General features: G+C 50.7%; 13 protein-coding genes across 13 annotated transcripts; 5 read left to right on the top strand and 8 right to left on the bottom strand.

Moving 5' to 3' along the window:
- Nucleotides 1-122: 122 nt before the first annotated feature.
- Asppvi_008550 (sulfite reductase subunit alpha) lies at nt 123-3,260 on the bottom strand (the record flags this gene model as incomplete). Its single annotated transcript, XM_043304416.1, has 1 exon — nt 123-3,260. One exon carries the CDS (start codon nt 3,258-3,260, stop codon nt 123-125), a length of 3,138 nt encoding a protein of 1,045 aa, XP_043160351.1.
- A 469-nt stretch (nt 3,261-3,729) lies between these two features.
- Asppvi_008549 (uncharacterized protein) lies at nt 3,730-4,491 on the top strand (the record flags this gene model as incomplete). The annotated part of the gene is made up of 2 exons (XM_043304415.1): nt 3,730-3,768; nt 3,826-4,491. 2 exons carry the CDS (start codon nt 3,730-3,732, stop codon nt 4,489-4,491), a joined length of 705 nt encoding a protein of 234 aa, XP_043160350.1.
- Nucleotides 4,492-4,722: 231 nt separating this feature from the next.
- Nucleotides 4,723-5,208, bottom strand: Asppvi_008548 (uncharacterized protein; the record flags this gene model as incomplete). The annotated part of the gene is made up of 1 exon (XM_043304414.1): nt 4,723-5,208. One exon carries the CDS (start codon nt 5,206-5,208, stop codon nt 4,723-4,725), a length of 486 nt encoding a protein of 161 aa, XP_043160349.1.
- Nucleotides 5,209-8,843: 3,635 nt separating this feature from the next.
- Asppvi_008547 (uncharacterized protein) lies at nt 8,844-9,179 on the top strand (the record flags this gene model as incomplete). The annotated part of the gene is made up of 1 exon (XM_043304413.1): nt 8,844-9,179. The coding sequence occupies one exon, from the start codon at nt 8,844-8,846 to the stop codon at nt 9,177-9,179; it is 336 nt and encodes a 111-aa protein (XP_043160348.1).
- A 1,313-nt stretch (nt 9,180-10,492) lies between these two features.
- On the bottom strand, nt 10,493-11,501 carry pre9 (proteasome core particle subunit alpha 3; the record flags this gene model as incomplete). The annotated part of the gene is made up of 4 exons (XM_043304412.1): nt 10,493-10,632; nt 10,740-11,158; nt 11,223-11,407; nt 11,478-11,501. The coding sequence occupies 4 exons, from the start codon at nt 11,499-11,501 to the stop codon at nt 10,493-10,495; spliced, it is 768 nt and encodes a 255-aa protein (XP_043160347.1).
- A 362-nt stretch (nt 11,502-11,863) lies between these two features.
- Asppvi_008545 (FF domain protein) lies at nt 11,864-13,640 on the top strand (the record flags this gene model as incomplete). The annotated part of the gene is made up of 2 exons (XM_043304411.1): nt 11,864-11,933; nt 11,986-13,640. The coding sequence occupies 2 exons, from the start codon at nt 11,864-11,866 to the stop codon at nt 13,638-13,640; spliced, it is 1,725 nt and encodes a 574-aa protein (XP_043160346.1).
- Nucleotides 13,641-14,054: 414 nt separating this feature from the next.
- On the bottom strand, nt 14,055-14,864 carry Asppvi_008544 (uncharacterized protein; the record flags this gene model as incomplete). The annotated part of the gene is made up of 1 exon (XM_043304410.1): nt 14,055-14,864. One exon carries the CDS (start codon nt 14,862-14,864, stop codon nt 14,055-14,057), a length of 810 nt encoding a protein of 269 aa, XP_043160345.1.
- A 714-nt stretch (nt 14,865-15,578) lies between these two features.
- Nucleotides 15,579-18,418, top strand: Asppvi_008543 (putative PHD finger domain protein; the record flags this gene model as incomplete). The annotated part of the gene is made up of 3 exons (XM_043304409.1): nt 15,579-15,585; nt 15,697-16,370; nt 16,433-18,418. 3 exons carry the CDS (start codon nt 15,579-15,581, stop codon nt 18,416-18,418), a joined length of 2,667 nt encoding a protein of 888 aa, XP_043160344.1.
- Nucleotides 18,419-19,049: 631 nt separating this feature from the next.
- Nucleotides 19,050-20,007, bottom strand: Asppvi_008542 (LUC7 domain-containing protein; the record flags this gene model as incomplete). Its single annotated transcript, XM_043304408.1, has 3 exons — nt 19,050-19,508; nt 19,565-19,896; nt 19,965-20,007. The coding sequence occupies 3 exons, from the start codon at nt 20,005-20,007 to the stop codon at nt 19,050-19,052; spliced, it is 834 nt and encodes a 277-aa protein (XP_043160343.1).
- A 500-nt stretch (nt 20,008-20,507) lies between these two features.
- Nucleotides 20,508-22,432, top strand: gpi16 (GPI-anchor transamidase subunit GPI16; the record flags this gene model as incomplete). Its single annotated transcript, XM_043304407.1, has 3 exons — nt 20,508-20,869; nt 20,935-21,329; nt 21,387-22,432. 3 exons carry the CDS (start codon nt 20,508-20,510, stop codon nt 22,430-22,432), a joined length of 1,803 nt encoding a protein of 600 aa, XP_043160342.1.
- Nucleotides 22,433-22,658: 226 nt separating this feature from the next.
- Nucleotides 22,659-23,118, bottom strand: Asppvi_008540 (uncharacterized protein; the record flags this gene model as incomplete). The annotated part of the gene is made up of 2 exons (XM_043304406.1): nt 22,659-22,877; nt 22,939-23,118. 2 exons carry the CDS (start codon nt 23,116-23,118, stop codon nt 22,659-22,661), a joined length of 399 nt encoding a protein of 132 aa, XP_043160341.1.
- A 638-nt stretch (nt 23,119-23,756) lies between these two features.
- On the bottom strand, nt 23,757-24,963 carry Asppvi_008539 (uncharacterized protein; the record flags this gene model as incomplete). Its single annotated transcript, XM_043304405.1, has 2 exons — nt 23,757-24,407; nt 24,463-24,963. The coding sequence occupies 2 exons, from the start codon at nt 24,961-24,963 to the stop codon at nt 23,757-23,759; spliced, it is 1,152 nt and encodes a 383-aa protein (XP_043160340.1).
- Nucleotides 24,964-25,987: 1,024 nt separating this feature from the next.
- faeB-2 (putative feruloyl esterase) lies at nt 25,988-27,629 on the bottom strand (the record flags this gene model as incomplete). The annotated part of the gene is made up of 2 exons (XM_043304404.1): nt 25,988-27,231; nt 27,293-27,629. The coding sequence occupies 2 exons, from the start codon at nt 27,627-27,629 to the stop codon at nt 25,988-25,990; spliced, it is 1,581 nt and encodes a 526-aa protein (XP_043160339.1).
- Between the last annotated feature and the right edge of the window lie 363 nt (nt 27,630-27,992).

Raw genomic sequence — 27,992 nt, 5'->3', positions numbered from 1 at the left:
TTGAGTCTCATGATGGAAGCGCTAAACTGAAGTGGGACAAATGGGTCGTCACATCATGCACAATGGCAGCGGTGTGGGAAACGTAGCGGAAATCTTAACAACTCTCTCCAAACGAAATCCATCTAGTAAACTTCAAGAACATATCTCTCCTCATCCTTGAGTTTCTCGATCTCCTTGCGAGTGTCGACCTTCTTGCCTGTTTTCTTGGCCTCGGAGGCAATGGCCTCCTCCAGCACGGCAGTCACATCAGGAACAGGCCATGTGGGACCGCAAAGGTAGAAGGCACCCTCTTCCCGGATGTAGGCCTGCATGATTTCAGGCAGAGTCTCGCGCATACGGTCCTGGATGTAAATCTTCTCAGGCTGATCACGAGAGAAGGCACGGCCAAGAAGAGTGATGACACCGGCTTCCTGGTAAGCCTCCCATTCTTCACCATAGCAGTACTCCTCGCGCTGGTGACGGGATCCCATGTACAAGAGCACTGCTCCGATCTCCTTGCCCTGTGCCTTCTCGAGGGCACGATGCTGCACAAAGGCACGGAAGGGAGCAAGACCCGTTCCAAGGCCGGCCATGATAAGGGGCTGAGTGGACTTGGGTGGCAACTTCATCACGCTGGACTTGACGCTGACAGTGACCGGAGTGCCGGGCTGCAGTCGGCTTAGATACCGGGTGGCGAGACCAAAGCGGTCGCGGCCACGGGGATCAACCCAGTTGACGACAACGATCATGAGAGCAACTGAGTTGGGCGTCACCTTCTGGCAGGAAGCGATGGAGTACTCGCGGCGCTTCAGGGGGCCGACGATGCGGATCAGGTCGTTGAAATCAGGATGAGCTGAGGGGTACTCCAGCAGGACATCGGCGAAAGTGATGGTGTCAACTTCAGCGCGGCGCTTGAACTCCACGGCACCTTCAGGACCAGCCAGAGTGAGAAGGTCGGCCTTCTCTTTCTCGTCGGTGGCGAACTCCGCGAGGGCTTCGTAGAAGCGCTTAGGCGGCCGACCAAAGATATCGACGTTTTGGACGAGAGCCTGGTAGACCGTGCGGTTCTCAAGAACAGCTGGGTCCTCGCGGCTAGGAACGCCGACTACATCGTCAGGATTGAGACCGTAGAATGTGATGAACTCCGAAACTTCTTGAGGATCATTCTCAGCGTGCACACCCAGGGCTTCGCCAATATCATACTTGAGACCAGAGTCACCGAGATCGAACTCAATGTGGAAGATGTTCCGATCATAAGTGACAGGGGTCAAGCGTCTGTTCTCCTTGACGTGAACGGTGAAAGTCTTCGTGGCCGTTTCGGGACGAAGAGCCTTCTTGGTGCCATAAGCCTCCTTGAACGCGATGCCCTTGGCTGCTGCCTGCCAATCATTGAGGAGAGGAGCTGGCTCCGCTTCGTCCTTGTCGAAGGGAACGAAGCTGTTGATGGAGATATCCTTGGGAAGCTGAGTAACCTCAGTTCCCTCTTCGGAAGTCTTCCAAGCCTCAGGGATCTCAATCTGACGGAGAAGTTTGTCAAGGTCCTTAGTGACATTCTCAAGAGCCTCGGAGTTTCCGGTGATGGAAGAAAGCTTCTTAAGGCCGACGCCTTCCTGAGAGGGAAGTGCCACTCTAAGGAACGCTGACTGAAGGATGGCGGATTCAGGAGCAGAGGCACCGGCCGCCGATTGATCGATGATGTAGAGAGAAATTTCACGCTGAGCAACAGCCTGTCTGAAGCCCAAGGGTAATTTCTTTTCCAACTCATCGTCCTTGACGCCAGGGGCGTTAATGATCACTTTGCCCTTGTCCTTGATGGAGGCGGCAACATCGATATCTCCAAGAAGCTTGATGTCTCCAACGTATGTCGTGTCTGCAGCAGTAATAGCATAAGGAGTATCGAGAATCTTGGAGCTCTTGCGAATGTCGATACGGACGGCTCCTCCTTGAATAAGGTTGTCGTGAGACTTGGTTGTTGTGACATTGCTGGCGGAATCAGCAGCAAGGGCCTCAGAAAGAACAGCAGCAGCAGATTCGCAAACAGAGCTGTCAACATCCCAGAAAGTGTACTCATGCACGGTAGCAGGGTCGATAAGCTGGAGAGGAGCGCTTTCTCCGCTGGGCTGAACAATAGGCTTCTCGGAGATGAGTTGGAAGGCAGCGGCAGTGTTTATCAGGTCCCAACGCTGAGAGCGGGGGTATTTGATGTCGACACAGGTAGGCGCATGTTCTCGACCAGACGCAAAGGTCAGAGCCGCAAGCACGTCTTCGTAAAGGGCGGAGCGGACACCTTGCTCTTGCACGGCTTGCTCATTGATAACCTGACCAAGGACACCCACAGTCTTGGTCGATTGTGGGAGAACACGCAGGAATTCCTCCTCAACGAAAGGACGGTAAACACGAACATTGACAACACCGACGCGGACACCGTCCTTTGCCAACGAGCGAGCAACCTGCGCAGTGAGAGACGCCTCGACGGTACCGAAAGCAACCAGAACGGAAACGGGTTCGGCGTGACCGTGGTATTCGAAAAGGCCATATTCTGTGCCAAGTTCGCCGTTCAGAGACGTGAGCAAGTCCAAAACCTTTCCTTGTGTGTCAAGGTGGCGGTTACGGGACTCATCCAAGGTCTTTCGAATGGCTTCGTAGGTACGCGCAACGCCCGCCTGATCCAGGACATCAATGACACGGGTGGTCTCACGACCAACGCGGACACCGTCATAGATGTGAACAGAAGGCAAAACGGAAGCAAGGAGGGTCGTGAGCAGAGCCATATGCTGAGCCTCATGCACCGAGGCACTTGAAACAAGACCCAGGCCAAGCTCTTCAGCGAGAGAGAGCGCGGAAGCATAATCCGAAACCAGTCCATCCTCACCAGCGTAATCAACGGCGGCAACGTGTGCAGCAACAGGGCTAGCGACTGAATACAACAGAGATAGCTGCTCCAGAGCCGAGCGCATGTAAGGGAGAGTGGCCGAGGAAGCAACGATACCCTGAGGGACATGACGCTTCTTCAGATCAAAATCTTGAGAGAAGAGATAGCCGAGGGCGATGTTACCAGCACCCTGGCGGGTCTCCATAGCCTTGACGACGGTAGATTCGCCATTGGCATTGGTTTCCTGACGCGATGCCCATTCACGCAGAGCGTTGTCCAGATCGAAAGATTCAGGCGAATAGGAGAAGATCTTGTCGCTGAGGATGTAGGCGACTTGTTGGATCAACGTCTGGGCGGTGACATATGTAGGGCCACCGAGGGCAGACAAAGATGGTGAAGCAGAGCCCATCTTGAGGTTTCCTTGTCTAGGTATCAAACACACTCAGTGGACACCTCGCAGATGACAAGAGAAAGACAAAAACGAAGGAATTACCACACACGCTGAGGAGGGGGGCAATGGCAATAAGAAGACGGACTTGGAGTATAGAAAATGTCCCAGGGCCTTGCCCAAAGCGGCTAGCGGCAATCACGCAATTTCTTATCGGCGTTATCGATACAGCGGCAAACTGGGGGAAATCCTCCGTCTTCGGACCCTCCCCGCATTAGTCAGATAGCATGCACGTGCGTTATTCCTGGTGCCTGAGGCATAAGCACCCCATCTAAGTCTAGCCCCGGTTCGAACGTCATCGATCGCGCCTGGGGAATGTGATCTCTGCTAGCCATATCCCTGGCGTTTGGACACATTGTACAAACAGAGGTACTTTGTACTGAGAGGTACAGTACACCTACTACGATAGCATTGTATATACCCGGATACCATGGCGAATGTGGCATTGATAGGGGCTACTGGGTTGGTGGTAAGCTCTCTCTCCGCCACATGCAGATCTCCTTCACTCAACGTTCAAAATTCCTAGGGCAGTCACATCCTCACTAGCCTTCTTGAAAATCCCGCTGTAGCTCGGGTGGATACAATCACTCGCCGCACTCCATCCGCTGCTGGCGCCGCACCTCAGACAAAGCTCACCACCTTTGTATCCGATGATACATCTCGCTGGGCTGCTCATCTCTCTTCTCTCACTCCAACTCCATCCATCTTCATATCCGCCTTTGGCACTACTCGTGCAGCCGCCGGTGGATTCGAGAATCAGTACAAGGTGGAGCATGGTCTGAATGTAGAAATGGCTCGCGCAGCGCGCGATGCCGGTACGAAAGTCTATGTCCTGATTTCGTCAGGCGGGGCTAGTAAGACGTCTTCTTTCGCGTATCCCCGTATGAAAGGGGAGATTGAAGAAGACGTAAAGGCCCTGGGGTTTGAGCGAACGGTGATTTTGCGCCCAGGTCTGATCTCCGGCCACCGGGAGGAGAGTCGACCAGCTGAGGCTGCATTCCGCTTCATTGCTGGCATTGCCGGGAAAGTTCATTCGGGGTTGAAAAATGGGTGGGCTCAAGATGCAGACGTTATTGCTCGAGCAGCGGTCAATGCAGGCCTCAAAGCTCTGGACGGTGATGTTCCTCCTGGTAGCGAGAAAGTATGGATTTTGGGCGGCAGTGACATCATCAAATACGGGGGGAAGAAATAGCTTCGGTCTGCACCTGCCTCGAAGGCATACTTTGTTTGATATATTCTCTTTATTATCGTAGTATCATATTAGTGATCTGACAATTGCGAGAAGGTATCTGCTCTTAGATATCCTTTGCCGTCCAGGAAGAGTATTGCTTTCGAGACATATGCGACAAGATCAAAGTGTATATTCATGCTGAGTCTGGCAGCCACGCCTTGCGCCTTGAGTTACCTCAACGTAAGACTGCACTTATTTTTTACCTCCGACGTGCACCTCTCTTCCCTTCCTTGGCGATCCTCTCCCGCTCGGTTCCTTCTCTGCGTTGTGGGCCGGCCCTCCTTCTTGCGGATCGCGTGCTCCGCTAACATCTTTGTTTGCAGCACTTACGTCCAAGGGATTGCTGACTTTGCCTCCCTGTTCGCTTTCCTTCTCAGCTTGATTGATTTCGCTTTCCGGGGAAGTGGTCTTGGGATCGTAGGCCGCGTGATGGGTTGCGACTTCGTTGTCGGTACCGGTCTTTGTGCCCTCCGATCGCTGGGGATCTAGCTCGTTTCTGCTATGCATTCTTGGCTGCTCTTTGGATGTCCGCAAGCATTGAAGCGAGCGAAAAGCTCTCCTCTGTGGCACAGCACTGACGGGTGCCTGAAAGCCAGACTGGAATTGGATTCGGCGGGCGTTTCTGGCGGCGCTGTGGCCCAATTGACCAATTGATATGAAGCCTTTGAGCATCGTCATGATGAGAAAATTCAAAGGATTTATGTGACGGTCTAAGAGGATAAAGCGTAGGAATAAGGCAGTTTCTTAAAGTGGGAAGACTAGTAATGCCAATTGTAGACGACGGGGTAGACTTATCACTATAACACAATTAGTCTTAAACAGTTCATCTCAAGCATCTTTCATGAAGACCTGCCTTTCTAAAGATTGGACGTATAATGGTCTGAGATGTTAAAGGAGTTGGGAAGAGATCGCGTCCAGTCGACGCTTTTTGTTCATCAATCATATTGACGTCATCCTTCTGCACGGTATCTTTGAAACCTGCTCTGCCACGTGATGACGGTGGTACAACGACATAAAGGGACAGGTCTGGATTAAGGGATTTCCATTCCAAGTATGTAGCTTGCAAGCAAAGGTTGTCCTATTCTTTGGAGAGCTACATTTGTCTCTCTTCCTTTTGCCATATTCAAGCAAGCTACATGAACCAGCGCAGCAATTGTTTTCCTGAGCAGTGATAGGATCTAACAAAAAGAAGGATACATTGATCAAAGTAGAAGTACAACTGTTCGGTCAGTCTTCGTCAATCTAGTCCTGGCGTGGCTAAGTAGGGAGATTAATGATTCCTTCGCGCAACTGACACTACGACGCACCTACGATTGGCGAGATGATGGCTCGATAACAAATCCAACCTGTTCAACCACGTCAATACTGTCGGGGAAATCATCTGAGCAATACCAGATGCAGGCATCGATGTTATCGTAACTTTCTGGGATTCGGTAGGCTCATCCATCTCCGCAGAGACGACCAGGTTCCGGTATTGATTACTCTCAAGCCCACTTTCAGGAAATGATGAACCGCCGGAGACCCATTTGTGGTTGCTTGCATATCGACCTCACTAGGCGATAGTTGCGATTACTCCTCCTCTCGAGCATAGGCTGGGCGGGGGTGTCGACTAGGCCTCTTGACCGGAGTAGACAACAGTACTGACATGTTTAATCCAAGGCTGTCTGAATGGGAAGGAAAGCACCTAAGTGGACACTTGCACAAGGGAACTTGCATATGCGACCTAGCATCTAGGTATTATGATTCAATTGGCGCTGTCTTGCTTGTCGGCGAATCATGCTTTGACTAAGACACTCTGAGCTCTAATTGTGCAGCCGGCACCTACCTACCTGGGGTGTTCTTTTAGCTGCATGTAGCTGCCAGCGAGTGCAGAGCACTTATTGGACACAGCCAAATGATGGCTTTTCGCATGCATTCCACCATTAGCCAATACATTTGCGTAGGCATAACACGGCAGAAATGCACACTTACCTTAAAATTTCGCTGCTGAGAATAACAGTTTCCATTTGCTACCTGCAAAAAACCCGCTCCTTGAATGTGCAGGAGCCTCCGTCGGCTTAATGATCACGGGACCGGACGAACCCAATATGATGGGAAGTACATATGCGTCGTAAAATTCAATTCCAACGTTCATGGGATGTATTAACAGGGCGCCGAGAGGCTCGTACTGACCATTTGAATCCATGCCAACTGGGTTAAACCAGTTAGACTCCCGCATGAGAGAGGAACGTTGGCTGGCTGGCAAGGGCCGATGCTAGACTAGCTCAGCCTGATCCTTGCTGTTGAGATCATAGCACGCTACAGTAGAAGATGTGTAAACCATTCTTAGAAAGTTGGCAAATCGCGTTATGGAGGTAGGCTTGGTCGTCCTTCCACAGTAGCATACTGGGCTTTCCCTGCTGTTGGTGCGGCTACCAAGCCAGCACTTGACGGCCGCTGAGTTGGCAACCGATATCCCAGCCTGAATCCATTGCTCGAGCCCTCAACTCAAGGATCATCAAATGAAGCTGTCCGACGATCCCGCACCAGAACAAAGAAACAGGCTGAAATTGATTGCATTAGAGGGCGGCCAAGGATGCTCGGGTAAGTGGCGTTCCTAAGGTAGTACCCAGGCCTTTCCGATTGAAGGCAGACGAGACGAGTTCCTCGAACTGTGATCTAGAGTTACGAATTGATGGTCTCGACTTTGGAGCACCCACAGTGGTCTCAAGGTACATGAATTCATAACTCCTGGGCCAGACGAAGGACGCCACGTCAGAGAGACTCTGAGCTCTAGCGCAGATGCATGGGTATGGACAGTGTGTGCACCTCACCACGGTCAATTTCTGCCATGTTCAACGGATCATGTAATGCCCTATCAACTGTGACGAGCGAGGCAAGCGGGTGAAGCCACAGCCTGCACATGGGTGGGGGCAAATGCAGAATTACTCGTCTGCAGATGTAAGAGATCAGCTGAAAGAAACGCATCCCAGCAGAAACTGAAGTTTATCATACCACTTTCATCACATCAGCCTCAAGGACTAATGGCAATGGTGCCATGAATGCCAATGGATATGCTTTAGTGACGCGGCTTTTGCCACTAGGAAAGCGATAAACCTGGGCTGCAACAATGAAACGGGAGGACGCGGAATCCAGAAGACATCTGCAGACTCAAGGTATGATACCCTGCAGTGGATGGATGGAAGAACCAATGTACGGACTGAGGGCATTGAATGCCCTAGTCGGCAAGAAGAAAAATGAACAAAAGAGAAACAGATAGACGGAAAAAGTACTTCATGGGCGTGTTACTTCACAAGCCACCAAGTTTGAGTTTCGTCCTGCGTTCACAGCAGAGCTTTCAAGAAGGCTTAGGATCGATTGGTTGTGAGCGAGTTTTCCTGGTAAAATCCTGGGCTTGAATCGGATAGACCGGGCTGGTATACCGAGAAATGGAAGCCTGCATCCCGCTCATTAGAATGCGAGGTGCATCCTGGACGTAGCCAAAGTTTGATCGCAAGACGGCACCGTAGTTGGCACGAGACAGCGCATTCATGCAGGTCTGACTCAAGAAGACAAAAAAGGAAGTGCTTGGTTCGTAAAGACGGCTTGATATGAAATGTATTTACCTGAACGAAGCGGGGATAATCAATCGAGTAGCCAAGGCAGTAACGGTGATCCAATCTGGACGAGCGAGTGATGTTGAATGAGGCATTTTCGAAATTTCAATTCAACCCCAAAGAAGAAAAGAAATGGCCACGACGACAAGATTCATGCATCATGAAGCAATCACTCATTGCCATTGCCTCATGGAGGGTCCATTTGAGCATTTTTTTGCGACCCCACTACTTTGGCGAAGGCCTCATAGCCAACCGCAAGGGTGACCCGAGGTGAGTGATGCGGATGTGATGATAGTTCGCCGGATTCGATAAGCCATTGTGTGCTGAGGGAGTTCCCTGATTGACGATGGACTGGATGGACACGTACAATAGGGAACTAGCTGAACTGTAACATGGTAGATCCCACGAAACATAAATAGGACCCTTCAGTCCCTCGTCTATATGTAGTTTCAATCATTGTCAGTTTCAGACCTGGCAACATCAGAGAATCTCATAAGTAATAAAGCTTTCTTCTTGATATCAAGCGTTTCAGCTTCTTATATTGTTTTCGTTCCTCAATTGGCCATCTTGATTTGTGGCCTATCATATAGTGCATAGTGGTAGGGCCCTCGCATTGGACCAATCAAATATATCGAAAAAGCTGAAACAACGATCCGGGACGAGCAAGTGAGTTTGATCAGTGCCCCAGAGCGGACTCCGCTGACGGGTCTGATAGGCATGTGCTTCTACAACCAAAAGAGATTTGCATGCGGAGACTGGAGCTGGACCAGCTTTGCTCACCGCTGCAACTATGAGTACCGAACGGGCGAAACATGTGGCATGAGGCTCGTCAATATGACTGAGTACGAGACGGCAAAATGTCGGCTCTGTGACAAGATCGAAACCAAGTACCGACGGCGAAACGCCGAGTTGGAACGTCTGACCAGGTGGAAACGTGAAGGAGGATCACTTGTGGCCTCTATGGACCGATCGCAAAAGCTCATATTAGAACTGGAGAAAGAAATTTGCCAGTTGCAGAGAGAACGAGAAGACCGAAGAAAAGCACTCTCATGAAAGTAAGATGTCAGAGCTCAATGGCGTCTAGGACGAGGCAATGTTGGCCTTCTTGGTGGTTCTGTTTCTTGTTTCAAGATTCCCTCTGTTGCAAAGCCTTTATTTTGTCGCTTATGCTCTGGTTCATCAACTGCTATCTCAAGCAGGTGCCACCCTGACTGTGGTTTGACAGCATCATCGTTTCGGACCGATTCAGAAGTCGGGGAGATCCACATGATGGTTGGAGGAAATGTCTTGACGACTGCAGACTTAATTGTATCTAGGTCATAGTCTTCCAATGATAAAATTCATTCCCTTGAGACGTTGCAGGAACGGGGACGTAGCCTGAAGGACTCCCAGCACATAAGCGCCTGCGTTCCCGATGAGCGGTTCACCCAGCTCCACCAGTAGAAACGAGGGTGAACGTTTACTGTGGCCATTTTACCTTGACTCGCATTGTTAATGTACGTCTGTCTGCCACAGAGGTTCCTTGAGTATGGCCTTTGTTTCCAAAGCTCGGTTCCGAATAGCAAGCGGCCAGGGGATGAGAATCGATACCCCGCAGCTTTGACGAATGTATATATACTCACGTGAGTCACCTGTATCTGGTTAGCCCTCTTTCCTTTCAACACGGTTCTGGTCATTGTCGCTTAACTAGAAGCAATAAAAGACTTCATTTACCCAAGTGCCAGACAGGGCGTTCAAACTGCATGGTCTCCCACATGTGTTTCTCCACTGATCACTTCGTCTAGTGCTGCGAGCTCTCATGGTTGCTCAACAACCTCTCGCGGATGGTAGAGAGCCGAGACCAGATATACTTTGCTCCGTGAAATTTTGTTGAGACGACAGGTGATAAATTCGCGCATCTTTTGCACGATTTTGTCTTTGTTTGAACAATCGACGCATTTTAGGGGGCGCACTGTCATATTTGAGGGCTCTCTTGAGCAGGGGCTATCCAGAATGGATTAATCAAGCGCTCGGATCAGACAAGTTGAAGGGAGACTACGTGGACCATTCCCTCAGGTCGTCGTCCATAACGGGCTGTATCAGATTGCGAGAATTCCTGCGAGGGGAAGCGTTGGAGTTATAATAACTGTTTATTGAACCCCAGGGGGTTGCTTGCCACGTCACCACCGAACAATGTAAGTGCAATTTCAATGCAACCCTTGGGCCAGAAACAACTCCTACGTGTTCTCAGGCTCTATCACCAGCATTTGCAACAACCTCTGTAAATGATATGGCTACCGGCTCAAATATGGCATTTTTGGGAATTTGAAATCTCAGAACCTAATTTGTATGATGGAATTACCGAAAGCGAGCATTGTCTCGTAAGTTTATTTGATATCACCAGCCTCGGGCTCATCGTCGACCTTGGCCAAACCATGTTCCTTCAGTAAAGCATTGATCTCGTCCGCATTCCAAAGATGGTGGTAGATCTTCCCTTCCTTGGTCTTTCCCACCGTTGCGAATTCGACTGGGTAGGTGAGGACGTCAGTCAGCCAACGATGCGGGAATAGATTAAGCATATTGAAAGCGACACGTCATGAACTGAACACGATAAAATCATTGTGGGTCACTTACTCTTCTCACTGCTCAGCTTTGTCGAGTCCATGGTCTTGCTTAAGACCTTGACGGCCATGGCACACGCTTCCTTCAGGTCGCAGTCCTCCTTGTAATCTTGCTTGAGCAGACTTTGGGCGCTTGCGTTATTTGCTCCCACACTAGTGGCCTTCCAACCACCATAGTTCCCACTGGGGTTGCTCTGGTACAGCTGGAATTCTCTCAGAGGATCGTAACCTGCGTAGATGAACGAGACACCGAACGGACGGAKACCACCGTGCTGGGTGTATCCTTGTTTCAGGTCACACAATCGACGAACAAGTTGCTCGCAGGGAATTTCTTCGCCGTAAGTGAGGAGGTAGCGTTGAGCGGCTTGTCGGGCATAGTTGATGAGAATATTGGCGTCAGCAGTCATACCGGCAACTGCGCAGATCATGTTACTAGTAATGGATGAGTACCGGTTAAAGAAGATGAGGACCATTCTCTCCGTTAGGAATTGCGTACTCGTTCAGTGTGTAGAGTTTCTCTGCAGATGTGTCCTGCTCTAGCAGCTTGCTGGTCACCTTTTTCTCTGCAGCGAGGACGATTCCATCCTTCGCCAAGATCCCTAGAGCTGTACCAGCATGTGAAATAGCTTCGAGCGCATACTCCACTTGATAAAGTCGACCTTCGGGGGAGAAGATGGTTGTCTACATTGGGCATCGCTGGGTTAGCTGGAGCAAGTCACGGAATGACGGAATGACGGAATAGTGGTCGTACCCTGGAATCATATCTCCGTGACATTTTGCAGTATGTCTAGGGGCTATGTCAATGAGAGAAGATAGAATATAGTTGAAGTAGATAGAGTGGGAGGGTGCTGTAGGAAGATATGGAGCTGTGATGTACCTAAGCTATGTGAGCGGGCAAGGTGAGCTCCAAGTGACCAGGCAACTCGCCCTGGCGCGTCCTGCCGGTCCGCTGCAAAGCTCGGACCACTTCTAGATCTCCCAGCGCAGACGAAGCTCTATCGACTGGCAAAACCATTTCAGATCTCTTGTGAAATTTTACAATTAGCACATTCCACACCTTACGGGCATGTCTTTCTGATACCAGCAATTGACGATCTCCTACATAGTTCTATCGTGACACAGACAGTAGCGGTCAGAATGCTCAAATCTACCTACACTCCCCCTCCTCCATTACCGCCAGGTTGGACAGAACATAGAGCTCCTTCGGGTGGGTTTCTTTATTGCATTCTTTCGAGCTCAAGCCACTGACTACAAGATAGGACATCTTTATTACTACAACGCGGCGACGAAGCAATCTACATACACAAGACCGCAGCCGCTTCCTGTTCAATCGCAACCCGCCCCACCAGCCCAAGTTCCTTTTGTTACCCCAGACACTCTCCCTCCTTTCTCTTCCACACCATATGCGCCCGAAGGATATGGCTTGGGCGACAAGGCCCGTGGGTTTCCTCACCATGGTCATTCTAGGGGTGGATTTCGAGGTGGGAAAGGGTTCCGCGACCGCAACAATCGAGGGCCCGAGGATAGGCCGAAATCGAAACACGCCATACCCGGGTGCGAGCCGTGGGTGCTGGTGAAGACGAGACTGGGGAGAAGATTTGTTCACAACCCTGAAACGAACGAAAGTTTCTGGAAAATTCCTCCCGCAGTAATGAAAGGAGTGGTGGAGTATGATCGTTTGGAAAGAGAGACGAGGGAACGGAAGGCTCGTTCCGAAGAAGCTGAGGAACCCGGAGAAAAGGGGAAGGAGATATTGGACGAAGCTCGCCCTTCCGAGGAACCTGGTAGCATAGGGGATCCCGGTACAACCGCACGTGCGATGGAAGACAGCGATGAGTACGAAGAAGTTGAAGTGACTGATAGCGAGGACGAGGATGATCAACCCTCTAAACGGCCGAAGACCGAAGATACCAACGACCAACAGCAACCTTTAGAATTCACTGAAGAAGATATCGAGTATCAACTCGCAGCAATGGGGGAAGAATACGGCCTGGATCCGGGAGAATACGGCGAACCTGGTCAGGAAGGCTGGGAGGAGGGTGCAGAAGGGTTGCCACTTACTGAGGAAGATGCTGCTGCGCTTTTCCGTGACCTTCTCGATGACTATCACATAAATCCCTATTCTACGTGGGAGAAGATCATCGAAGAAGGCCGCATAATAGAGGACAGTCGCTATACTGTTTTGCCAAACATGAAGGCACGCCGAGAGGCCTGGTCGAGTTGGAGTCGTGATCGTATACAGCAGCTGAAAGAACAGAAAGAGAAGCAGGAAAAGAAGGATCCGAGGATCCGGTATCTCGCCTTTCTCCAGGAGCATGCTACTCCCAAGCTCTATTGGCCTGAATTCAAACGCAAGTACAGGAAAGAGCCCGAGATGAAGGACTCGCAGCTATCGGACAAAGACCGTGAGAAACTCTATCGAGATTTGATATCGCGATTGAAGCTACCTGAAAGCACCCGAAAATCTGAGTTCTCGGCCTTGCTGAAATCAGTACCATTACAAGAGCTCAACCGATCATCGAATCGAGAAGCTCTTCCTTCATCGATTATCACCGACCTGAGATATATCTCATTGCCGCCTAAAGTGCGCGACCCATTACTTGAGGCCTATATCTCTACTTTGCCACCGCCACCAGAGCAAGACATGACTGCAGATCAGCTTGAGGCACTAAACAAGAGTAGACTGGAGCGCGAGAGGCGCGAAAGGGCTCTAGCAGAACGCGAAAAACAAGTCCAGGAGGAGAAAAGAAAGCAACGGAGCGACCTTGTCCGCGGGAGGCACCTCCTTAGAGAAGGTGAGGCGGAGATCGAGGAAGCTATGAGAGTCAGCAAGGAAGGCATTAGGAGCTACCTGGAAGCTGAAAGCCAAGACTCAGAAAAAGTACCGCAGGAGAAAAGCCCGGAAGGTTCTTGACATGAGAAGTGAGAAGTGAGAAGTGAGAAGGAGATGATCTACTTGGTGTATAAATATAATCAATTTCAATTGTCCATGAAGACACAAGGCAGATAGATACTAGTTCCCAATCCGGCCCATTTCTTCATTCTTAAGACAGCCGTGGAAGACGTGGCTGAAGCCTCGGCTCAACAAGTGACAGGAATATCTCCCGTCTGAGTTGCCTGCATTATTACCTTGTAGAGCCAGTAAAAACAACATTTTTAGAGCCACCAATCGACAGAGATGGCACAGAGGAAAGGATCATAAGGCATTATAGACTATCCATATAGCTCATGACTCGATGTATGGGGTATCAATGTAAATGTGAAGAGTTCAGACCTCCCTTTATGAAATGGCGCCGTTCCCAAAACCACTGCTCATCTCAATTTTCCATTACCTAAATCTCCAGTTGTCCCAGTCATCGTCATCCACATCATCATCGTCGTCATCGTCATCGTTTTCTTCTTCGTCACTTTGTTTAGTCACATCAATCCGCTGTTCCCCTGGCGGTTTCCCGGACGAGGATCCTTCTGTCTGAGGCATCTCTGAAGCTTCCTTAGCTCGTTTCTGTCTCAGTTCTTCCCTCTTATGCTTCAATCGCCTGATCCGTTCTTCAAGCTGCTCCATCTCATCAAATTCATCCTCCAAGAACCGAGCCGCGTCTTCTCGTTCCCCTTCGATCTCAGCTTCACGTGCTTGTATTGACGTTCCCTTTTCTGCCTCTTGCTGGGCAGCCAGTTGCTTGGCCGAGATTGGTGCGGCCGATATCGTCGCTGCTGCAGCAACTGCAGCAGGTGCCTGGGGCACACGAGTTGGCGCCACCACATCACGCTCAAATGCTGCCCATTCGTCCTCATCGATAGCTGGGGGTGTATTCGATTCGAGCAACGGCTTAGACTGTGCCTGGGTCTGGTCTTGAGAGGCTTTCGAGTTCGGCGGAAGTTCTAGGCTAGCAGTTTCTTCATCTAGTTGTTCCACATCCTCCACTTCATCGATTGCCTGGGCGCTTGGTGGTTGCAAAGTATGTACTGTCGGCGATTGGGAGTCTGCACTTTTTTCACCAGGCCTCATCTTCTTTCGCGTCAGGTCATCCGTGATATCGACCTTCCGCTTCTTGGTAACTCGATTACTGGTACTTCCTGCTTGCGGTGCGCCCTTGCGAGCAGCAAGCTCACTTCGAAGTAACGAGCGAACATCTGCCATCCCAGTAGATGGACTAACAGGTGAAAAGTGAGTACAATAAATTTCCTGGGTGTTTTTCAGTAGGATCAACAAAGATTTTGGGCAAGGGCGTGTGGTTGTCAAGATGTGGGGATCTGGAGAAGCTTTCACGACATCGAAACTACTTTACGCGACGGAAGGCGACTGGCGTCTGCCAAGACCTCCCCCACCGAGCCTCAGTCACGTGCCTGATTACTCACTACAAGTAGCACGACATCTCCTCCTTCATTCCTTCCCTCAACCCACTCCCTCATCGCATTTTCATCCTTTGCCGTTTACTCAACGCCGAATTTTATACGAACTACTGTCGCGACCACGAATATTTTTGATTGCCATCATCAGATCTACTGTTTTCAAGGGGAACCCCCGTACAGGACGATACTCACGCGACTCCTCACGCTAGAACTCGGCGCGACAAAAGCCTCCAAAGGCCCACATCCAGCTTGCTGGTACACTGGGTTCGCACGCGTTGTTCGGTAAATAAAGCAGAGACAGTCTTTGGAGGATCAAGTAATACCTGTGTGGGCCAGGCAACAGTGCCACTGTCCAGTCTTTTCCCCTGCGTATTACTTTAGCCCCTCGGATGCCGTAGAAAGCCAGCTGTTGGGTGGCCTGCACAACTTGTCTTTGGAATAACACCTACCCTACCACGTGCTGTAGATATTCAGAGATCCTTTGCCATATCGCATGCCCATCATGACTGGTAAGCCTATAGTACATCTTTTGTGAGCGCGGCGTCACCTCAACTGAAGTTGTGGCGACTGGATGCGACCCCCGAACAGTGACTGAATAGCTCGCTAACTGCTGAAATCAGAAGAACCGCGACGCTCTGGACGCTCTACGAAAGGCCAACACAAAAGCCTGGATATGGTAACCGAGACACCTGCGAAGAAATCGAAAGCGAAAGCTCAATCGAAGGATAAACTTGAGAAGCCCGCGAAACCCTCCGCCGAGCCGACGCCTGCCGTCAGCGAAGAAGAAGAAATCATTCGGTGTATATGCGGAGAATATGAAGAAGAGGAAGACATTGAACGAGATATGATCTGCTGTGACCAGTGCTCCGCCTGGCAACACAATGACTGCATGGGCCTCACATTTGCGAAAGGCGAGGAGCCCGACGAATACTTCTGTGAACTTTGCCGACCTGAGAATCATAAAGTTCTCTTGGACAAGATCGCGCGTGGTGAGAAGCCTTGGGAGGAAGCAGCCGAGAAGAGGCGCCAGCAGGCAGAAGAAAAGAAGGCCGCACGTCGCAGAAAAGGCCGGAAAGGTGGTAGAAAGGGCAGGCCAAGCGAGCCCAAACCGGATACAGGCACCCCAGCCCGCAATAAAGCGGCTTCTGCCACGCCTGCTGCAACTCCTGTTCCACTGGCCCCTCCACCCGTTGTGACCCCGGTCCCCGAGAAGAACGGTGACATTCCAGATGCCCGCCCAGCGAGCACCCAGAAGAGGAAATTTGAGGTACATCAAGAGGCTGCGGCCGAGACGGTAAGATTTGACTATTACTGCTTTTCCTACCGAGAATAGTGACGGTTGCTAATGTCTACCAGCAGGGACCGAAACCCAAGCAAATAAAGATGACTTCGCCAGCTGATTCAGTGACGCCTCTCAACGACAAGCCTGCTCCGTTGAAGGAAGATTCGAATGCTCCTCCGTCGCGCCAAAGCTCCGTTTCTGAAAAAACTGCGACGCAGGAATCGGGGACTTTAGACGAGATCTCAAACCCAGCAAGAAGAAGTGCTGCGAGTGCTCTAGTGAAGTTATTTGTAGATCAAATTTCTGATGCACAGAAGCAAGGGTCTTTCAAATTGCCTGAGGGAAGATCGGCGAAAGAAATAGCGCAGCAGCTCGGTTTTTCAATCGAGAAGGCTATGTATCAGAATATTTGCGGAGGATCTGGAGAACCCACTGAACCATATAAATTACAACTGCGGACGATCTTGTTCAACGTAAAGAAGAATCCTTCTCTACGGGATCGCCTGCTCGTAGGTAGTTTGCTTCCAGATGCGCTCTCTAAGATGAGCAGTCAGGATATGGCAAGCGAGGAGCTTCAGCAGAAGGATGCCGAAATCAAGCGCGAGGCCGAGAGGCAGCACATCATCGTGGAGGAGCAAGGTCCACGAATAAGGCGAACTCATAAAGGCGAAGAGTTCATTGAAGATGAGAATCAAACCGTCGCCAGCGAGCCAGTGTTTTCGGTTGCGCCGACTCGCCGAAGCGTGGCTGAAGTTGACGCAAGCCCTTCAGACCGAAGTCCAGCCAGTCCCAAGGCTCATCAGCAGCCGGATGACAGTGCGCCAAGGGCTGCCAAACCCCTACCTATCGACACCAAAGTGACGGACACCAAGGCCCGAGATGGGCCTACAGTGCATTCTCCTGGTGCCGCTGATCATGACCAAGTCTTTCCCGAGGTCTCAACTCACATACGTGAAATGTTGCCGACTGGCAAGGCCCAGGCTGATGCAGAGATTGACAAGTTGTTGAAAGACGTCGAACCGGAATCGCCTCCCTATTCCCCGAAAGATTTTAATGAGGAGGGAATTATCTGGCGAGGGAAGGTTGTCATGAACCCGTTGGCTGATTTCTCATCTTCAGCGAAGCATGTTGGAGGAGCCGAACTAAGTGACAGGATACCGTGGAGTCAGCTCGCACCGTCGACCTTAGTGGTTGATGGGCGAATCGACGTTCAGCTGGCGAGCAATTATCTTTGTGGTTTGCGTTTCAGTTCCTCCACGGACGTTTCAGTCATCTCCATCAGTCGCCCAGAATCCCCCAAAGATCAAAAAGGGTTCGACAAGCTCTTCAACTATTTCCAAGACCGGAAGCGATATGGGGTTGTCGGAAAACATCCGTTGCCAGCCGTCAAAGATACCTACGTAATTCCCATTGAAGCTGGATCGACCAAGAAGCCCGAATTTATCGAGCTTTTGGAAAATAATACACTTGAAGACCCTACTCCGGAGCGAGTACTATTAGTGGTCTTCGCAGTCAAAACAGGCGAATCGAATCCTCCTTCAGTACAGCCATCATCACACCATCCAAGTCAGGAGCCTGCGTCTTTTGCAAGTCCAGTCACCGTCGCAGCGACACCCCAGCAACCCCAGTTTCTGACACCTGGACCGAGGCAGACGTCGCAAATGTCTCCCACTCCGCCATCCGCTATCTCAGGCACAATTCCAGCCCACAATTCCTATGCTTCCCAGCCTCTGCAATCGCTGCAATCGCTGCAGCCGCAGTCACAGCTGGAGCCAACTCAATCGTCTTCTCAGTCCCAGGGGTATCAACCTCCAGAGCCACATAGTCAGATGCCTGTCACCGGTATGGCAGCCGCAGTGCAGGTGCTTGGTGCCCAGGCAAATGCTCCTGCAATTCAGCAACTCCTCCAGCAGGCTCCGAATGCTGATGTTTCCCAACTGGGTGTTGTCCATGACATTATCTTACGACAGCCAGAGGCGGCTTCAAATTACGAGATGTTAATGCAGGCGCTATATCAAGCTACCACGAATGGACATGGTCCACAGCAAAACGCCAGCTAGATTCAGGCCATTATATACCAGATTTTGGTCTTTCATTTTTTAATGTCTTTGTGTGAATATGCTCCTCTTTTTGGCGGGTTGAGGTAAAAGTCACTGGATGGTAAAGAATATCCAAAGGTTGCATTCGGGTTTGCTTTTTTTTTTTCTCTCTTGTGGATGGATTATGCAATTTGATATCCTCGGATCTCTTTTGTTTTACATGGAGTTTATTGCAGTTCTGTGTTTCAGCTCAAGTCTCAAACAATCATTAATCTTCTTTCGGTGTTATCAATTCCAATTTTCTTCCAGACCTAGTCTTGGGACTTGGGATCATCGGGACGCCGTTGATAAAGACCTGAGGTAGAGTTCATGTAGTATTTATGTCAATATAAACCAGTGACTACATTCACCCTGACATTTAATTTGTTCGCAAATCATACCCCTGCTAGGCGGGCCAGATTAAGATAAAGATATAATGATGGCTATGCTATGCTGCGTTCATTATTTATTGACATAAACAAGCCCATCACGTCCACATATTGCAATTCATCAAATCCTAGGTATGAAGAAAAGAGAATCAACGCCCGCGCTATGCAAATTCCGGTCTAAATACCTGGAAAGAAACCACGATCAGTAGGCATCTCAATCTCAATCACCACCGTCCGCCTCGTTTCCTGTATCCGCCACCACCATAACGTGGGCCTCGTCCACCACCTGAGCGGCCACCCCAACCGCCTTCGTCATCATCATGGTGACGGACAGGAGGTGGGCGCCCCTTGAGCTCTTCGCTGAGCTTTTTGTACGTCTTGCGCATGTCTGAATAACCCATGTGCATTTTGCCGAAGAAGTGGTCGGCCAACCGGCGATCGTTATCAAGACGACTCAGATAAGCACCGCAGACGTCGCAGACTTGCAGTTTCTGGTGACCGGACGGCCCCGAGGTATCTTGAAGATTCTTGAGTTCGCGCTCGCAGGTCTCCTTTTGGTGTTTGGCGGTGCGAATCTTGTGTAGTTCGTTGAGCGCCTGGGCCACAGCACCAGTCTCACCGAGAACGGAAACTTCAAGGAGACCGGTATTGATGGTCTTTGTGAGGTCGGAGATTTGTTTCAGCTGTCGAGAGTCAGTGAATATCCTCTAGTGGCTCAGTGTAATTGTTTCGCCCTTACCAAGTTGTTTGTCTGTCTGATCTCATCGGGAGTCTTCTCTAACCGTCGCTGGGCGGAGTCAATCCTGCGATCACAATCGTCGATATATTTCTGCATGTCGCGCATGTAATCGAACTCAAAGCCCCATTTCGCCTTCTCGGCCGCTGAGGCGGTCTCGTACTCCGTCTTCAATCCTTCACTGTGTACCTTGGGACAAGGGCCCAAGTCTTGCTTGGTGTTGGTGAAGAGATCATGCGGGCAAGTTCCGACCAGGTACGAGCGACAGACCTTAGGGTCCGTAATCTGAAGCTGCGCATTGCGAGAGCCGCCGCCTGTACCTATGAGCTGGTCCGCTGTGAGAAGATTTCCGTCAGCTTGATTCAGAGATAATTTGAAATTCGTAGATTGTCCAATTATTTACCTCCCATGAGCTGCTCGAGCAGCTTTCTTTGTTCGGCTGCCATGATGATAGAAAGCTTGCGACAGCTTATTGAGATTGAGCGCGAAAGAGGAATTTCTGCTTGACTGGCGATGGTCTCGATTGTGACGCTGAAGATCCAGGATTATCTAAGGCGGTGGCGCTAAAAGCGCGGCTGCGCTTATGTGAGCTTCAGGTACATCTTCCGTAGGAACAGAATAGAAGGATTTCTAGATGAAAAAAAATTAATTGATAAAAGGGCCTAATTATTGAAAAGCTATTTATCTAATGTTCGTACTATTATTTATATAATTACTCCCAGAAAATAATAAGATGCGACACATCTTGACCATGTGTAGTTTGTGCTCACCTTGTCATATAGATCCAGAGACTAAACTCAATCGGTTCAAATGGCCAGCTCTCACGGACATCAGGAACATCTTCGATGCACCACAACCCCACTCGATGATACCCCTGAGAAGTTAGGAAAGGTCAAGATCATACCGCAATAGTATCTCGAGACTATCAGACGGCAAGAATGACGTGATGGTTGTCCGCTCCTTTCTTCCCCTACTGTCCCTCCTGATCGCGTTGGCGACCTTCACCTCCGCCGCATCGGACTACCATGAAGCTCTCGTCCTCCAGCCGCTTCCTCAATCCTCCCTGCTAGCGTCGTTCAACTTCAGAGGCAACACTTCGCAAGAGGTCTTTGATCAACGGCACTTTCGCTACTTCCCCCGTGCTCTAGGCCAAATCCTACAACACACCCACACCAAGGAGCTACATATTCGATTCACAACAGGGAGATGGGATGCTGAAAGCTGGGGTACACGTCCCTGGAACGGGACGAAGGAGGGCAATACTGGTGTAGAGCTATGGGCATGGATTGATGCACCGGACAGCGAAAGGTGGGTCTAGACCTGGAAACCGAACGCAATTCCTCGAGATGTATACGGAGCTGACTTTCGTCCAGCGCATTTGCACGATGGATATCCTTGACCCAGTCACTGTCTGGTCTGTTCTGCGCGTCGCTGAATTTTATTGACTCCACTCGAACGACTCGGCCAGTTGTATCATTTGAGCCTATCGGTGATCATCCCGCCTCTAGTGGCCTGCATCTGCTGCATGGAACGCTTCCTGGAGAAGTTGTCTGCACGGAGAACCTGACACCTTTTCTGAAATTACTTCCCTGCAAGGGAAAGGCTGGCGTTTCTAGTCTTCTGGATGGCCACAAGTTATTTGATGCGTCCTGGCAGAGCATGTCTGTTGACGTGCGTCCTCTTTGCCCTCAAGGCGGGAAGTGTCTCATGCAAATCGAGCAAACAGTAGACATTGTGTTAGACATTGAGCGCTCGAAACGGCCTCGAGGTGAGTTGTCAAACTACTTTTCTCTCTTTGACGTACAGTAGCTTATGACCCTCCTAGACAGCCCAATTCCACGTCCTGTTCCTAATGATCAGCTGAACTGTGACAATTCAAAGCCTTACCACTCAGAAGATACATGTTATCCTCTGGAAAGAGGCTCGGGCAAAGGCTGGAGCTTGAACGAGATCTTTGGTCGTACTTTAAATGGCGTCTGTTCTCTTGACGAAGGTCAACGTCCGGGTGAAGAAGCAATCTGTTTGCGGGTGCCGCATGAGCAAGGGGTATATACCACAACTGGAGTGGAAGAGGCGAAAAGGCCTGACGGATACACCCGTTGTTTCACCTTGCAACCATCCGGCACATTTGACTTGGTGATTCCCGAGCAGTCTCACACAAGCTTGGCTCCTCTGGATGAGCCGGTTTTGAGTGCGGAACGCACGATTGTTGGCCATGGCCAAGAACGAGGCGGCATGCGCATCATTTTTGACAACCCATCGGATACAAATCCGGTCGACTTCATTTACTTCGAGACTCTTCCCTGGTTCTTGCGGCCCTATGTCCACACTTTACGCGCGACGATCACAGGGCGCGACGGAACCTCTAGGTCGGTTCCAGTCTCGCACATTGTGAAAGAGACATTTTACAGACCGGCCATCGATAGAGAAAGAGGCACACAGTTGGAACTTGCACTCTCTGTGCCTGCTGCTTCCATCGTCACTCTCACCTATGACTTTGAGAAGGCAATCTTGCGCTACACTGAGTATCCGCCGGACGCCAACCGTGGCTTCAACGTCGCTCCTGCGGTGATCAAACTATCTAGCGCGAACGGCAACATCATTGCTCACGATAGTCCCGTCTACATGCGCACAACCAGCCTTCTCCTCCCGCTACCGACTCCCGACTTCAGCATGCCGTACAACGTGATCATCTTGACCAGTACCGTGATTGCACTCGCGTTCGGAAGCATATTCAATCTCCTGGTCCGCCGTTTTGTCGCAGCTGATCAGGCTGCGGCGCTTACCTCGCAAACCTTGAAAGGCAGGCTGCTAGGGAAGATTGTAGCTCTACGCGATCGTATCGGCGGAAAGAGGTCGAAGGTAGAATAGTGTACAATATAGCATGCTTAGATTTTAGTACCCTCATTGATCCTTTCCAATTCATGCAAATAATGTTTATTCATGACGAAAAGAAGCACATAATACATGCGCAGAACTCCTTCAACTCCCAACTTGAATCCAGCATACTATCTACCTTGGCCATGCAACCTAAAAGCTCAAACGTCAGTACCCACATCTTCCTTCACAAAAAACTCTGATGAACTCCTGGTAAGACTCACATATCCATTACCCCCTTCGTCTTCGACCACCCAGGCAGCGTCTCAGGACATCCCGGCCGGTGCTCCATGAAACTATGATCCTCGGTATCGCACGATGTGCCTTTAGCAGTCATTTCGGACGCCCCCTGAGCTCGCTGCTCAAAGTTCGAGCTCGCTGCACCCTTCTGCGAACTCAGACCTAGGAACTTGCCCATTGATGACTTGGGGTTCGGAGCCTACACCGTAAATCATCAGTTCAATGCTCCGCGCTCGGGAGTACACATCGAAACAACTTACGTCGGCATGTCCTGGACCCTCTGTACCTGTGCCCCCCTTGAAGAACCCCTTGTCGCCCCATCCGGAACCACCGCCTGCGTTGTTGGCGGGTGTGGGTTTGGCGCTGGCACCACCCTGGGTAGAGGTTCTTTCGTGGTTGACGGCGTTATCGGTTGTTCTGTCGGTGGAGGAGCTTGCCATTGTGATGGTTATTGTGGTTTTGATTTACTTGTGTGTGTCTTTTGCTGGAGTCAGTATGGTGTATTGCTGATACAATGTGTGGAATGATATATATTGTTTTGATGGTCCGTTATATAGTATATGGCGAACGTATCTGGAATTCCGAATGCTTCAACAACGTTGAATATTGGAAATAATATCTTGACTACAACGTCTTTATATAAGAAGTCAACCTGTATACCTCATCGACCATCTGGCTGTCGAACGGGTCCTGTTCTAGTAGCATAGTAACTATGATTTCATAGTGAGCGCACCCCGCCTTGGTCATTGGCTGGTTCACGCCACCTTCGCTGAATCATCACATTCTCAATACGACTAACCAGTACATTGGCTTGGAAGAGCCAGGAGGTAGATAGTGAGAGTACGTGTCAGACAATGTGCATGGGCACCATGGACTGCCGGTTTTGTAACATCTAGTGCGTTATGTACATACAAGTTTCATTCCGATTCAGTGGTATAGGACAATCATTACTCGAGTCAATAGAGAAGAAAACATCAGAAAACCTCTCCGGAGGTCTATCCATCATAGAGACATGAGAAACAGTTAGGGAAGCGTACATGCGTGAACGGAAGTTCATAGGAGGCATTAGTAGAGTAGGTTAATCCCGCTGCGCCTCGACTTGGTCTGCCCACGTGGCACCAGACACTGGAGACAGTGAGGTCTCCAGCTTGTCTGCAAGATCGGAGACCGTCTTGTCCGTTGGTTTATCACCTCCAGGAAGGGCTGGAAACTCTTGTTCATTGTTCAGGACCGGAGCGGCTGGAGAGGCTGCTGGAGCAGCTCCATCTGACGCTTCATCAAAAGGCGCAACGCGAGAAGCTCCTCGTCCGCGCCCACCTCTTCCACCACGTCCTCGACCGCGGTGGTTGTGGTGATGGCGTCCCTCTAGGTTCTCCTCTTCCGTGCGGGCGTCATCGAAATCTCTTCGAACGTAACCAGAGACCCCTCCGTGCATGCCTCGCCGGAATTGGCCTCTACCACCACGGGGATTGTAGTCTTCTTCGCGCTTGGTAGCATCCCATTCCCTTCCACCCAAAGCTTCGAGTTTTCTCAAGCGATTGCGCTCGCGTTCGGTATCCATCGCGCGCCGATTCTGGCGTTCCTGGCGGCGCTTCTCTTCTGCAACCTTCTCGCGTTCGAGAAATGACGCCTGATCGGCCTCAGCGCGGGCATATGCAGCAGCTTTTTTAGCGGCGTTCTCCTTGGCGGCAGCGATGCGTCGGGTAAGCTCTTCCTCCGTGAGCTTGGGCTGTTGCGACAATTAGTACGTGTCTCTTGGAATGCTACACAGGCTCGTGCCGTACCTTCTTCACTCCACCCGTTGCGCTCCTATCACCACGGACAGCTGGAACTCGTTGAGCTTCGGTTCCATTCGCCGTACCGGCGGCCTTAGCATCCGACTTAGTTTCATCCTCCTTTGTGGATTGCTCTGATCCTTCTGCCGGCGTATCGCGGGCTGCATCCTCCACTTTGTTGTCCTCTCGTTCGGCAGTATTGTCAGTTGACCTGCCCCTGGATCCTCCTTCTGCGCGTCCGCGACCTGAATGGTGTGACCCGCGTCCTCCCCGCCCTCTTCCTCTCCCTCGACCTCCTCGTCTATCCACTCCCCGTGAGCGCGGCGGGGTATCTATCCGTGGTGGCTCCTGGCTCTCGGTGTCTGCAACGTTCTCCTCCGGCGTCTGGACCTCAGCTTGTACTTGTTCGTCCGCGGAGACTGGGATGATTTCGTCATCGAACAGATCATCCCCGCCACGAGTTTGCGCGAACTCGTCTATGACAGGCGCATCGGCGATAGGATCGGCCATTTTTCTGAAATTCGCTTGTAGAACGTTCGTGTTTTGAGGGTTCTTGACGTAAAGCTTGCGCGATCACACGCTCCTTCGCGATGGATCAATTCGATTAGGACACTTGAGCAATTGCGGGGTTGAAGGAGCTTTGCAAATCAAGGATCAGCCCTAGCTAGCGGAATGTAAGCTTAGGACCACTTTGCGAAGCGTCGGGAACTGTGGTTGCTAGAAAGTCTGTCAGTCAGCAAGAGGCATTTATGCGACAAAGGTAGTTCCACGCCCGAAAGTACTTCATCATCGAGTGCCTTCTGTAATTAATTCTCACTGCGACTACCTCAAGCAGGGATAAGTTGCCAAGGCGGTCTATATGTGGAGTTGTCCAGTCTTTGCGGAGATCAAGGGAGATATTTCCAATCGCGTAGTTCGCATGTTCAGAAGAAAGCGTATCACTTACTAATTCCTAGTTTGTATGCGTACACCTAATTTTGGTCAGATGCACAAAATATCGCAGAGTGCAGGACGGAGTATGGAAGTGCTKGAAGCATTGCTCCATTTGTCAATCGAGTCCTAAGATGTATATATATATTTCTGCCCCTCAGTACCGCCACCTTCTGCCGCTTCAATGGCATTATATTTAGGGACTGTGCCCCTAGCTCCGAGACAATCTACATTGCAATGAATTTGATTATGATAAAAAGAACTCGTTTGGTCTAAGACTTCTATCGTGGTGTACGGTCTTATGCTACGCTCTGCTGTGGGCCTTAATCATCTACGCTTAACAAGTATCTCACATTCACAAGCAAGAAGGCCATCAGCACGATTCCCTGCGAAAGAAGTTATGGCAAGGACGCTGCCTTGGCTGGCAAGGCGGAAATGATACTCCAATTTTCTGGTGGCTTAACACCCTATGGCAGCCAATTAGCTAGCCAGCCGAATAGCGTATTGGACACTAGAAGCACCTGTACTCAATTGTTGGACTTATTTGCATTCTATCAAGCAGGATGTAAAAGTCCAAGTCTCGTACAATACCAGACACCGTCAACTAAACACATTCCCATGCGTTCTCGTCGGAATAATGCCCTGGTCCCTTGTACACATTTCTGCGTGGGTATCTGCAGTGCTTGCGGGTATATTCGACAGACGAACCGACCCCGTTCGAGAACTTGGCACCACGGATGAACTCCGGAGCAGTCCCCTTCTCGACCCACTGAACCATTGCCATAAGGACGTTGTTCTCTGGTTCAGCACCGTTGTATGTCGCCAGCCCGTTGCCAATGCCATAGGCGCCGTCTCCTCCTCTGCAGTGCGCCATTCCGCTAACGGGGAAGAAGCGGTAGAAGTCATCCAGTTCTTCAGGGGCAAGGCCCATTGTCTCTGCGACGCGCGCATAGTACAGCTTCGAGTTATCCGAACTGATCAGCTGGTCCTGCATACCGTGGTATGTCAGGACCTTTCCACCCGCCTTCTGGAAGGAAGAGATATCCGCGTCCCAGGTCTGGATGTTGTAGGGGTTCTGTGCCAGAGCAACCGCGGCATCCTGCACCGTCCACTTGGTGGCGTCCCAACTGGGGTTGTTGTAGACGACATAGCGGTACCAGTCGGTGCTGTAGCTGAAGGGCTGACCGTTGTACATGATCGGCGAAGCGAACACTTCGGAGCCGGGTTGCATGCGAGGATACAGCAGAGTTCCGTTCACACCATAAAATGGGGAGAGAACATTGCGAACAGTCTTCGCCTGGGCACCGGTGATACAACTGGTCGTGCTAGAGGCACCTGGCTTGCAGATGATTGTTTCGAGAATAGGGTGGCAGAGATCTGTATCCTCGATGATGCCGTCCTTTGCCCCGTCGATTCCGTCGCACTGTCGTACGATCTCATCATGAACGACCTTCCACGAAGCCGGCGAGAGGTATGTATCCGATGTGTTTGATCCGGTGATCGAGTAGAAGTGGATACTCCACGAGATCAGGTTGACGAAATTGAAGGCTGGAGCACCAGCCACAACACCGTCGAAGTCATTGGGGTACTTCTGGATCGACTTGAAGCCTTGTCTACCACCGGTGGAGCATCCCAGGTAGTAGGACTTGTCAAAGCCTTCGTTATAAAACATCTTGGTGAGCTGTTTACCAACTACGACACCGGTGTGAATTGAGCGGTATGCGAAGTCTTCGATGACTTCAGGATGCTGGTAGAATGGCTTGCCAGATGTTCCGTTGTGGCCGTTGTTGGCGCCGACTGTTGCAAAGCCTAAGCCGGCAGTATAGGCAAGATCATAGTATTGGATGCCTATAAGAATATCAGCCACAACGGCGCTCTATCTCCAAAAGAGAATTAGAAGAAGCCATACAGCCAGAAAGACCTCCATTGCCAGTGCTTAGAAAGCGGCCAGTGTAATCCCGCGGAAACCATGCTTCCAAGGTGATCTGGCTGCTGTTCGATGTATCAACGGCCATAGCAACCCGGCACATATCCGCTGACACAGTCTGAGAGGGTGCACCGCAGCTGACAGGGTTGTCGGGCAGGGTGAGGTTGGTCCCTCCAGGGACATATTCAACGAAGTTCACGTGAACATTAGGGAGCTTGATACTGTGTCCAAAACTAGCACATTTGGCCTGAAAAGCATCCTGTTCTGCCAGAACTGCAGAGGCCAATGTGAGAAGAGGCAGTAGAGAGAGCTTGGTCATGTTGACTGAGCCAGCTCACGAGGGTTCTGGCGCTATGGAATTGCTCTCAGCAGAAAGTCCCGGGGTGCTTTTAGTTCGCTGGAGACCAGCCCCTTTTGTATTACACTTCCCCAGGTATCTACCCTCATCATAATAATAACTCCGTGGGGTAGTTCATTGAAAAGAGCATCTTCATCAAGTTGCAGGGCCAACCCTTGCACAACTCCCAAGGCTGTGCCAATGAAAGAAGGACTAGACAACGAGTATTTCCCGATAATCAATGCCGTTCCAAAGCATGCAGGAAGATCAACCAAATTCTGGCACGTTGTATTATGCGGCGGTCCAGCAGCGAGTGGGACTTTCCACGTGAAGACGGGAAATCCA

This window comes from Aspergillus pseudoviridinutans, assembly GCF_018340605.1.
Source record: "Aspergillus pseudoviridinutans IFM 55266 DNA, scaffold_6, whole genome shotgun sequence".
NCBI classification, from domain to species: Eukaryota; Fungi; Ascomycota; class Eurotiomycetes; order Eurotiales; family Aspergillaceae; genus Aspergillus; species Aspergillus pseudoviridinutans.
The sequence above is the reverse complement of the archived record's forward strand: the minus strand, read 5'-3'. Positions and strand labels throughout refer to the sequence as shown.